This window comes from Peromyscus eremicus, chromosome 20 (genome assembly GCF_949786415.1).
Source record: "Peromyscus eremicus chromosome 20, PerEre_H2_v1, whole genome shotgun sequence".
Lineage (NCBI taxonomy): Eukaryota > Metazoa > Chordata > Mammalia > Rodentia > Cricetidae > Peromyscus > Peromyscus eremicus.
Genome location: NC_081436.1, coordinates 3,951,442 through 3,962,609, shown reverse-complemented (window position 1 = coordinate 3,962,609; position 11,168 = coordinate 3,951,442). Strand labels below are relative to the sequence as shown.

Below are 11,168 nucleotides of genomic sequence, written 5' to 3'. Positions count from 1 at the left end.
GCCAGGAGACCGGAAGCCAGGACGGCTTTTCTTTTCATTTGCCGACTTGTCTTTGCCAAGACATTTAACTCCTTTGAGTTCAGCTTTTCCGTTCGTAAGACGAACAAACAGCACGTTTCTCTCTCTAGTCCCCGGAGTCGGAGCAGCAGAATGGAAAGCAAAGCACACAGAATGCTTTGGAAAAGGGAAAACGCTCTGCGCTGCGGTGAAGTAGGCACTCCAGCCGGCGGGGTGGGCTGGTCTCTTCGCAACGCCTGGTCGTCCTCCGGCCGCCCGGGGGCGCCCGCTCCCGTCACCTCTCTATCCGCGCATCGCTTCTCGATGGTGCTCCCTACTGGCCCGCGAAGGCGGGAGGGAGTGGTCAGCACGCCTTTCCCGCTAGTTGCCCCCTCTAGCCCGTAGTCTCGCTGCCCCGAGCCGCCCGTGCCCGCCGGCGGGCCGGGCCCACAAACAGCCCAGGCTCTCGGGGGGCGCGCGGGGGGCGGGGGGAGTTCCGGTTCCGGTTCTTTGTGCAGCTGCAGCGGCGGCTCCGGGAAGATGGCGGCCCGGGCGGGTTTCCAGTCTGTGGCTCCGAGCGGCGGTGCCGGAGCCTCAGGAGGGGCGGGCGTGGCGGCTGCCCTGGGCCCGGGCGGAACTCCCGGGCCTCCCGTGCGAATGGGCCCGGCGCCGGGTCAAGGGCTGTACCGCTCCCCTATGCCCGGGGCGGCCTATCCGGTGAGTGGGGCAGGAGGAGGGGCGCGTGGGCCGGGGGCGGGGCCGAGCGAGGGCGGAGGACTGACAGGGGTGAGGGAGCAGTGGGAGGGACTCCCCTGGGAGGGGCTCGGGACCCGGGGGGCGGTGGGGGAAGCAATGCCGAGGGAGAGCGGGGACGGGGAGGAGGTTAGCATCCTCACCTGCTCCCGGCGGCATTGTGTCCTCTTGAGGAGAGAGTGTGGAGCCCGGGGTGGGCGCCGTGGGCCCCGGCATGGGCAGCTCCCGCGTCCAGAGAACACCCAAGTTAGAGCTGCAGATTGAGGCCAGCTTCAGAGGGGCTAGCAGCTAGGAAAGGAAGCGTGGGACCAGAGGTGTCTGGCGAGTCAGATCCAACACAGGCCAGAAAATCGGAGTGTGATCTGGCTTTTAGGCCGTCTATTCTATGAAATCACCACTAGGCCTGAAGAAGGTCCAGTTACCGTATTTCAGAGAGACCGGAGGCTGTCTGATCGTCCTCCCACTCTGCCCCCCAGCCTTGTTCCGTTTCAAAACTCCAGACTGCCATCACTTTTCCTTTCTTGGTGGGGCTGTCAAGGAAAGGTATGACATCTCTGGGTCCTCTCCCTCCTGTAGAGACCAGGCATGCTGCCAGGCAGCCGAATGACTCCTCAGGGACCTTCCATGGGACCTCCTGGCTATGGGGGGAACCCTTCAGTCCGACCTGGCCTGGCCCAGTCAGGGATGGACCAGTCCCGCAAGAGACCTGCGCCTCAACAGATCCAGCAGGTCCAGCAGCAGGCGGTCCAAAATCGAAATCACAAGTAAGATGACCCCCGGGGTGAAGGAAAGGAGTGAGTGGGAGGAGGCCTGTGAGGATACAGGTGGCGGGAACCAGGAAGTGGTGGTGCTGTGTCACCAAAGGCGCTGCAGGGACTCACCCGAGTGAAGCCTTCCTGGTGTCATGGTGGAGGTGGGGATGGAGTCCTTGATGGTAACTGGGAGAGCCATTTTGCAGGCCTCAGCCGTGCCGTAAAGGAAGGTGCTGACAGTTTAACTTAGGTTCTGACTAGTTCTGTCCCAACCTGATAACAGTGTTTGTTCTGAACAGTGCAAAGAAAAAGAAGATGGCTGACAAAATCCTACCTCAAAGGGTGAGTGCAGGCTCTAGAGGTCTTTTTGAGTCGTGATGGAGAAGTGGTCAGCTCTAGGGCCCAATCATCTCTTTCTGTTCCTAAGATTCGGGAATTGGTACCAGAATCACAGGCCTATATGGACCTCCTGGCTTTTGAAAGGAAACTGGACCAGACTATCATGAGGAAGCGGTTAGATATCCAGGAGGCCTTGAAACGTCCCATCAAGGTAACACCGGAAAGAGAGCCCCAGGCAGAGGGTTAAGGGAGGGGACGGGACCTTCACCAGGCTTAGGATGAAAAGTCAAAGGCGCAGTACAGCTCTCCTTGGCATTCAGATTGCGTCTCCCTCCCCCCCCACAAACCAGGAATTCCATTAGGAGCCTAGAGTAGAACAGCTGGCAGAGGAGGGGGCGGGGAGCACCACAAATATACCCTGTCTATGTTTTTGCTATAACTCCTTGCTGCCTTGGGAACCTGCCACTCTGCCTGGTTCTGTCCACCTGGTAACCCAGTGTATTTATTTATACTCAGGCTGGGGCCTTGCATTCTAAGTGGAGTCTAATCCACCTATAGTAAGACAGCCTAGGAGACCCTTGTCCTTAACATCAAACTACTGAAGCCCCACGATCAATCCTGTGTCTGCCTTCCTCAGCAAAAACGGAAGCTTCGAATTTTCATTTCTAACACTTTCAATCCGGCGAAGTCAGATGCCGAGGATGGGGAAGGGACAGTGGCTTCCTGGGAGCTTCGGGTAGAAGGACGCCTTCTGGAGGATGTGAGTTCCAGGTCCACTGTGGTTGGCGCTCCGGGTGGGAGCTGCTAGGAATGAGCTGTGTTCTGTGGTCAGCAGGAAGCCTAACTGGTGCTTACAGCTCCTGCTGGGAGCTTCCGAAGGGGGGGGGCTCCGCAGAGGGGGGTACCCTGTGTTCCCTGCACACAAAGACAATGGTCCTTTGTATCTGCTCCCACAGCTTCACTGGTATCAAATGGAAACCGTTATTATCCTGGGATCTGACTCTTGTTTACTTTGTCCTGATGATGCTAGCTTTTGGATTTAGCAGCATCTGCAGATTATTTCAGTGGTCCCTCATCTCCACCTCCCGAGTCTGTGCTTAGCATTGAGGCCATGTTTCTCTAAGTCCTTGAGGTTATTCCTGTCTCCCCAGCTTTCATGGAGATACCACAATTTAAGTATGATAGAATTCCCAAAGGCTTGGCTCTGTTGCTCCAAGGGGAGTATCAGATCAGTGAGAGCCCCACACTTCCCACCCAGCAGCTCCTTGGGGAAGCTCATCTTGCCCTCATTCTCTTGCTCTCTGGCACTGTCTTTTCCTGTGTGCAGGTGAGCTCATTTGAATGCACTTTCAGGAGGAGCAGAACCTCCCCAGGGGAGGTCCAGTCTGTCTGCTGGTGTGGCTTCTGGCCAGATAAAGTTAGTTTTTGTTCTGCTGCTTTCGGCCTGTGATTCATTTCCCCTTGCAGTTGGGCTTTTCTGTCAAATGTGCTTTGTTATGTTAACCAGTTGGCTTAACTGCCTCCTGTCCCCAGTGGGAAGTCAGGGCCCCTGTCCTTGTTAAGGTACTGCTGCCACCGCCACTGACTTAGTGGCCACCTTGCCACATTCAGAAGATATTTTCCAGGGATTTTCCCCATTGGGGTTAGAAATTCCTTCTTAAAGAACGTTGTCTTGGGGAATCCTTTCTTTTTCCAACATGACACTGTCCATCTCTTCTAGTCAGCCTTGTCCAAATACGATGCCACCAAGCAAAAGAGAAAGTTCTCCTCCTTTTTTAAGTCCTTGGTAATCGAACTGGACAAAGACCTCTATGGGCCAGACAACCATCTGGTAGAAGTGAGTAGTCCTGCCCTCCAGGCTTTAGTCATGTTGGGGATGATGGCCAAACTTGAACGTCTAGGGAAAGAGGGAGGAGGAATGAAATAGCCCAACTGTGCATTTCCACCTTTGCAGTTTGCATGTTGACCTCTAGGTGGCGCTAGCTGTACTTAGTTGGGACCCAAGAGCTCTTGCAATCTGACTTGACCCACCTGACCACTGCCCCCAAAGAAACTTGCGATGGAGTCCTCTTACACTTCGGCTATCTCTGCATCTTGTTTATAAGTATTGGTGGGCTGTAGTTCCTGACACATTGTGTTTTCCTGATAGCTGTCGCCGTAGTTAGCGGGTGGACCAATAGAGTGCTAGTGTTTGTCTAGGTCATAGATCCAGCTCTTGCTCCTTTAGATTTATATTTCAAATAACCAGAGGTTCGTTATAACACCTGGTTGTACAGCGTTTTGAAGACTGTCAGCCACAGTGTTGGGACACAAACCCAGAATAGTCCAGTGTTCCATGTGAACTTAACCTGCCCCTTTCTTTACCATGTAGCTGCAGCCCCTTAACCTCAGCCTAAGAGACATGGGAAGGTCTCTGCCATCTAAGGGAAGTAAGTCATAGAGTCAATAGCAGTCTGTAAAGATGCTTGGTTGTCTAGCAGTAGAGTATCGAGGCTAAGACTGTGGGCTTGAGAGTCAGACACATCAGAGCTCACATCTCAGCTCCATTACGTAGTGACCTCAGGGGGTTGCTTCCTCCTCCCAGGTAGCACTTTCCTCCTTGTAAGAGGGGTTTAATCACACCTGTCTGCAGTGGGTGTTTGGGAATTAAGTGATAATCCAGGTGAATGTCATAGACTCATATATCGCCCTCAAAAAGTTGAAGCTACCTTAGGTTTCTGTTCCATGTATATTTTTCATTTAGTGGGTAAAATCATCACTGGAAATTCAAGCCATTTTAAATGCAGTCCTCCCAAACAGAACTGAACGGTTCTGCTTACACAGACCGTAATTCCAAAGCCATGTACATCTTTAGAGATGTCTCATGCTATCACTCTTCCCCAGTAGCCTCAGTAATCAAAGTTGAATGTTCAGTCATTACAGAAGCTCTTCCCTCCTACTCCAGCTCTTCCTCTGGGAGAGCACCCCTGACATCTTCCTCTCTGTAGTGGCACAGGACCGCCACTACCCAGGAGACCGATGGCTTCCAGGTGAAACGACCGGGAGATGTGAATGTACGGTGTACTGTCCTGCTGATGCTGGATTACCAGGTATTTGGAGGTGTGAAGGGGTCCAGCTTCCATGGCCACATCCCATGAGAGTCTGACTTGAAGGGTTTAAGTCTGCTCGTGAGTGCTTTGCCACGGTGGTACACCAGGAAAGGACCGTTTTTCCTCGTTATCTGAGCTCTTTGTGACTTTGCTGCCCTGATTTACTAGTGTTCATTAGATTGAATGTGTTGCCATACTAAATGCCCCAAAATGCACATGAAACCAGCTCAATTAGCTTATGTATACTCTTGGTTCTCTGCAGCCCCCCCAGTTTAAATTAGACCCTCGCCTGGCTCGGCTCTTGGGCATCCATACCCAGACACGTCCAGTGATCATCCAAGCACTGTGGCAATATATTAAAACACATAAGCTCCAGGACCCTCACGAGCGAGAGTTTGTTATCTGTGACAAGTACCTCCAGCAGGTATGTAAAGGACACATTCTATTTTGAGGGTCTAGTTGCATTGGAAGTACCAGTCTATAGCCACTTCTCTCTCACACAGATCTTTGAATCTCAACGGATGAAGTTTTCAGAGATCCCTCAGCGGCTCCATGCCTTGCTTATGCCTCCAGAACCCATCATCATTAATCACGTCATCAGGTGAGCCTGTGTTTGAGAAGTTGTGGTGGCTGGAACCAGTTGGAACCAGCTTGTACAGCCAGTTGTCAGACTGCTAGGGTTCTTGTTGGACACAGATGTTATTTAGATTTAAATTACATAAGCTCATTATTATATTAAAAGTGGGAGTGATAGGAACTCCCGTTTATCTGCTGTTCTATTAACCTTTGCAGATTTACCCCTGCAGGTTACTGTGGCTGGTGTGGTTGCCCACTCTTCTCTCTAGTTAATCCTGGAATGTTAGTAGCTGGAAATCAGCCAACACCGTCAAAGTAGGGCCCCAGTGCCCCTTGGAGACTTGATTACCAGCTTATCATTGTGGGAGGGATCAGCAACCATCATTTTAGGAAAGATGGGGCCTCCAGATAATGCCTTTTTTTTTTGTTTCTCCTTAATTTGGGCGATGGAGAGGCAGGCATCTCTAGACAGCAGCATGCCCTGTCATCAGATGTCAGCTCTTTGCCCTCTTCCTTTGTTCCATGGTACGCTGTGTCTCCTCAGCCCCTCACCCTGTAGTCACTCTGCAGCCTGTACATCGTGTCCTGAGAAGCTGGACTCCTGTTCTTTTTTGTTGTTTTCAAGACAGGGTTTCTCTGTGTAGCTCTGGCTGTCCTGGAACTCACTCTGTAGACCAGGCTGGCCTCGAATTCAGAGGTCCTCCTGCTTCTGCCTCCACCCCCCTCAAGTGCTGGGACTAAAGGCGTGCGCCACCACTGCCCAGCTTGGACTCCTGTTTTTAAACCTTTCACAAAATGCCTTTGGTGCTATTTGAATTTTACCATTGACTTTCTAAAAACCAAACTCAGACAAGCAAGATGCCTCAACCAGATAAAGGTGCTGGCTGCCAGGCCTGATGACCTGGCATCGGTCCCTGGAACCCACATGATAGAAGGAGAAAACTTGCTCCCACAAATTGTCCTCTCACCTACATAGTAAGTGTGCACAGGCACGTAAATAGAATAAAAACAAATGTAGTGAGGTACAGTTTGTGTATCATAAATTACACCTATTTAAAGTACAGACATTGGAGGTGTGCACTCCATGCAGCTCTCAGAAGGAAGATGTTGAGCATCTCCCTTGTGCCCTGTGTAGCCGCTTCCTTTTCCCTTCATCCCTGGACCATCCTTCTGACCTTTGGCAGGTAGGTCTCAGAAAAAGCCTTCACTGAACCCTGTTGTTTTCTCCGCAGTGTTGACCCAAATGACCAGAAAAAGACAGCTTGTTATGACATTGATGTGGAAGTGGATGACACTTTGAAGACCCAGATGAATTCTTTCCTGCTGTCTACTGCCAGCCAGCAGGAGATCGCCACTCTAGACAACAAGGTAGACTGTCTGTCCCGCCCTCAGGCACAGCTTCTAGCTGCCTTTTGGGTCTTGTTTTAACTAAAAATACATTGATACTCAGAACCAGTCTGTGTCAGGCTGTCGCTATGTATGGTGGTAACTGGAGGCAAGCTCACATACATGCATTTGGTTCTGCCTATTACATATTTTTTGGTTTTGTTTTTAGCATTTTGAGTCAGTTTCTTCCTTGTAGACTAGGCTGGCCTCAAACTCATGTCCCACAGTGCTGGGGTTACAGATAGGAGCCACTGGGCCCCGGTTGGGCAGTACCTTTTAGTGTCATTGAGCCTCCGTTTCTGATGTCTGAAATGAAGACTATCTATAGTCCCTGCTTTTCTGTGGTTGCTCTGTGCATGCAATGAGATCATGTTTTTAAAGATGTGAGCCTGTGCCTAGCACAGAAAAGGCAGCCCTGGTAACTCCCCCTGCTCTCTCTGCCGCCACCGTCATTACCATTACCACTATAGGCAGATCCCTGCAGGCTTTAGTGCTTTGTAAACACCAGAGGTAACAACATAACGGAGGGCCTCTCCTCCTCCCCAAGGAGCTGCTGGGTGGGAAGTGTGGGGCTCTCACCTCAGCTAAACTTGGAAGGATGAAGTGGAAGTTAACAGATGGGGAGGAAGCAGAGTGGTGTTTGGGGTGTGGAAGGCAGGACAGTCCAGGGAGACAGAATAATGTCTGTAAAAATCCAAAGAGGAGAGTGAGCCGGGTGTGTTCCAAGAAATACCAGCAAAGCCAGGCATCCTAGCACTTGGAGCAGAAGCAGGAGGCGCCACAGATTCAGGGCCAGTCTTGTGTACATAGTGAGTTCCAGGCCAGCTAAGATTCCAGACTACCTCAGGACCAGCAAAGCAGAAGCGCAAAGCTCTCTCGTGTGGCATGCTGTAGGTGACAGGAAGTGCTGGTGCCATGATGTTGAGGGAGAGGGAGCTGCTAGGGAGGCAGGAGCCTGGTCATAAAGCTTTGATCTGGGAAGAACTCGTGCAGACTCCTGCAGATGAGACAGGAGCCTGGAAGAAGCCCTCACCATGCGTGTGCCAATGCTGTTTGCATTAGTGGATAAGTGGAGAGAGGTGAGAGGGGGGTGGATTGGTGGAGAGAGGTGAGAGGGGGCGGCTCTGGAGCAGGTCCAGTTTGGAGGTGAGACTGATAGTGTGAGGTCTGTCCGGGCACTAAACGAAACACTCAGAAGGAGGTGGAGTTAGGGTTTGAGAGTCAAAGGGGAAAGAGAGAGTGTGGCCAAGAGAGGAGGCCTGGCTGGAGAGTAGAGGAAGAAGAGAGATGAGGGGAGGGTAACCAGTTTTGCTTGGGTGTCTTGAGATACCAAGAAAGCTTGTAGATTTGTTGGAACATGGCAAATAGACTCTGGACTGTCAGTGGTTATTCGTTTGTAGTGTGGTACATACTGAAGGGGCTGGAAGGACAACTTCCCTTACCTGGGATAGAAAAGCAAACACATTACTCTCTAAAAGAGGCCAAAGGTGAGGGCGATAGGAGCTCTTGCACCGAGTGGACTCTGTCAGCCTGGTCTGCCTTTAGCTTGAAAATGGACCACCTTCTTCCCTTCAGATCCATGAGACAATAGAAACTATCAACCAGCTGAAGACCCAGCGAGAGTTCATGCTGAGCTTTGCCCGAGACCCTCAGGGTTTCATCAATGACTGGCTTCAGTCCCAGTGCCGGGACCTCAAGGTAAAGGCCCTGGGAAAGGACTCCAGGAGTGCAGCATGGCTTGAAGAGCCGAGGGACCACATTGTTTTAGCACATCCCAGGGTCCATTTTACAGTTGAGAAGGGAAATTGAGGCGGAACCATCAGGCATATGGTTAGTACTTCCAAAGGATTGTCACTTGATTCTAGACTGTTGGGCTAGGAGCTGAGGGTCTGGTCTCTGCTCTCCCACAGATGTGCTCCATTTGGAGAATAATTGGCTACTGTGACTAAAAAGTAGTGAGCCATGGCCAGACTAACTGGAACTAGTAAGGTTGTTCAGAAGAAAGGGAGTCGCTGGCGGAGTCATGGAAAATGGAGTAGAAGATACTTCCCAGAGAACAGCATTATAAGCTCAGGCAGGAAAATGTGCCTGGGGAACATGCTTTGGGTTCTTGCCTTGCTGTGACTGCTGTGACCAATGCAGTTTTGAGCAGAGGAGCACCAGAAAGGGCCTGGACCTGGCAGTGACTTAATGGGCACCAGGGGTAGTTTGGAGTGCTGTCTTTGTCTGCTGGGGTTTTTGAAGAAACCTAATCCAAACCAGGTAGCTTAAGCAATGGGAATTGGTCTCCAGTGCTGGAGACTGGAGGTCCAGACAAGCATCACCAGGGTTGTTGCTGTGCTCCCCGACGGCTTCTGGGAACCACGGGTGTCCCTCAGTTTAGGCTTGAGACACTCCTCATGTGTCTTCACACTGTCTGTGTGTCTGTCTCTGCATTTTCCCCATCTATAAGGAATCCAGTTACACTGGATTAGGGCAGTCCCAATGAGGTATCTTAACTTGATCATCTGCAAAGACCCTCTTTCCGTATCAGGTCCCCGTCACGGGCACTGAGGAATTAGAATTTCAGCATCTTTGGGGGCGGACGCAGGAGTCCCATTGGTTCTCTCCTCCCCCTTCTCTCTCAGACTATGACTGATGTGGTGGGTAACCCAGAAGAGGAACGCCGTGCCGAGTTCTACTTCCAGCCTTGGGCTCAGGAGGCTGTGTGCCGATACTTCTACTCCAAGGTTGGTGCTGTGCCTGGGGCCCACTCGGGAGATGGAGGAAGACCGGTGTGCACCTTTGATGGGGTCAGGGGTGTTGGTGCCGACCTTTGACATCTCCAGCTCCACTCATGTTTTTCTTCAGGTTCAGCAGAGACGGCAGGAGCTAGAGCAAGCCCTGGGGATCCGGAACACATAGGCCTCTCTCTCCACCCTCCCGCGGCTGCACCAGTTCCCTTTGGGCCCGTGCTGCTGCCTCAGCGGGCTGTGCTGGTCTTGCTTGAGGCATCAGGAGATGCTGTTGGTTCAAGGACAGCATCCCAACGAAGAGGGTGTCCCCTTTGTTTCACAGGCACCTGTTATCCTTCCTCTTCACCCCAGCCTCCCCTCAGCTTCTCCCCACCAAGTTCCCATGTGCCTCTACCTCCCTCCTCCATCCCTGGTCTACATAGGACCTCTAGATAGTGTTAGAGAACCCGTAGTGGTAATCAATGCTCGGAAATGACTGGGGCCTCTGGCGGCCAGGTGGTCTTCAGGGAGACCACTACACTGATCCTGCCCTTGCGAGGAGACCCAGGCATTGGGAGCTGTCGCCTCCTCTGAGACTCAGGCCTAGGGCACTCCGTAAGCTAGTTGACCTTAACCCTCCTGGTGACCGCCTTCCTCCCTCCACTCCACAGGTTGGAGCAAATCCTCCCTTTACTTCTTGCCCTCTGGCACTAAAGGAACCCCGCTCTTGGGCCTCCCTGAGCCCCAGGTCGGTCCCTGCCCTCTGGACTGACTTGCTGTCTCAGTGCTGTCCGACCCCATGGTGGGTCCATGTCAGTATTGGAGTGTGGTCTGAACTCTTGCTCCCTCCCACACACTCCCGTAGCCGCCCGCCCGGTATAGATTTCCCCACATCTGCCCCCACCCATGGCATTTGGGAGGGGGCATCTTGCCTTTCCCTGTCAGAGCCCCAGGGACCGAAGCTGGGGTGCTGTTGTGCCCAGCAGAGACTGTTCCTTCCTGCTGTTGGAGGGGTGGCTTGTTCGTTCACTCCACCCTGCCCCTCCCTAAGTGGAGAAACAGGCCTAAAATCAAACGGGTAGAGCCCTAGGCCATCACTGTCTTCCTGTCCCCTGTCCGCCCAGTCGGAACCCACTGGTGGTTTCTAGGGCACTGAGGAGTAAAAGCGCCTAGGGCTGGAGAATAGGTCTGAAATGGGTTTGTGACTCCCCGCCCCCTGCCCTCAAAGCTTCAGACCCCTCAGGTAGCAGCAGGAAGGTGTGATCCTGGCTCCTGGGAACAGGTGGTTTTGCATCTTTCCAGGGGAGCCTCAGATCTTCCAGGTTTGATTGCCCGGAGTTAGCATGTCCCAGGCTCGCAGACAACACTGCAGGGTGGGGACGGCTGGGCACAGGGGGATTCCGTTGAGCATGGGCTCTGAACTCAGAACTGACAGCCCTTGCTTCCCCACCCCTCCTCAGGCTCCTGCGAGCAGTGGCCCTGCCCCCTTCCCCTGCCTGTTCTGTGCTGGGACAGCCGACCCCTCTTCCCTTGTCCTCTACCCTCCCCTTGGAAGGTTCTCC

General features: G+C 52.7%; 1 protein-coding gene across 1 annotated transcript; it reads left to right on the top strand.

Annotated features, from left to right (window-relative positions):
* Window positions 1–348: 348 nt before the first annotated feature.
* Smarcd1 (SWI/SNF related, matrix associated, actin dependent regulator of chromatin, subfamily d, member 1) lies at window positions 349–9,949 on the top strand. Its single transcript, XM_059247452.1, has 13 exons — window positions 349–714; window positions 1,327–1,514; window positions 1,802–1,844; window positions 1,930–2,052; window positions 2,479–2,601; window positions 3,562–3,678; window positions 4,829–4,930; window positions 5,193–5,354; window positions 5,434–5,531; window positions 6,739–6,874; window positions 8,468–8,590; window positions 9,520–9,621; window positions 9,743–9,949. The coding sequence occupies exons 1-13, from the start codon at window positions 538–540 to the stop codon at window positions 9,794–9,796; spliced, it is 1,548 nt and encodes a 515-aa protein (XP_059103435.1). The 5' UTR covers window positions 349–537; the 3' UTR covers window positions 9,797–9,949.
* The last annotated feature ends 1,219 nt before the right edge of the window (window positions 9,950–11,168 follow it).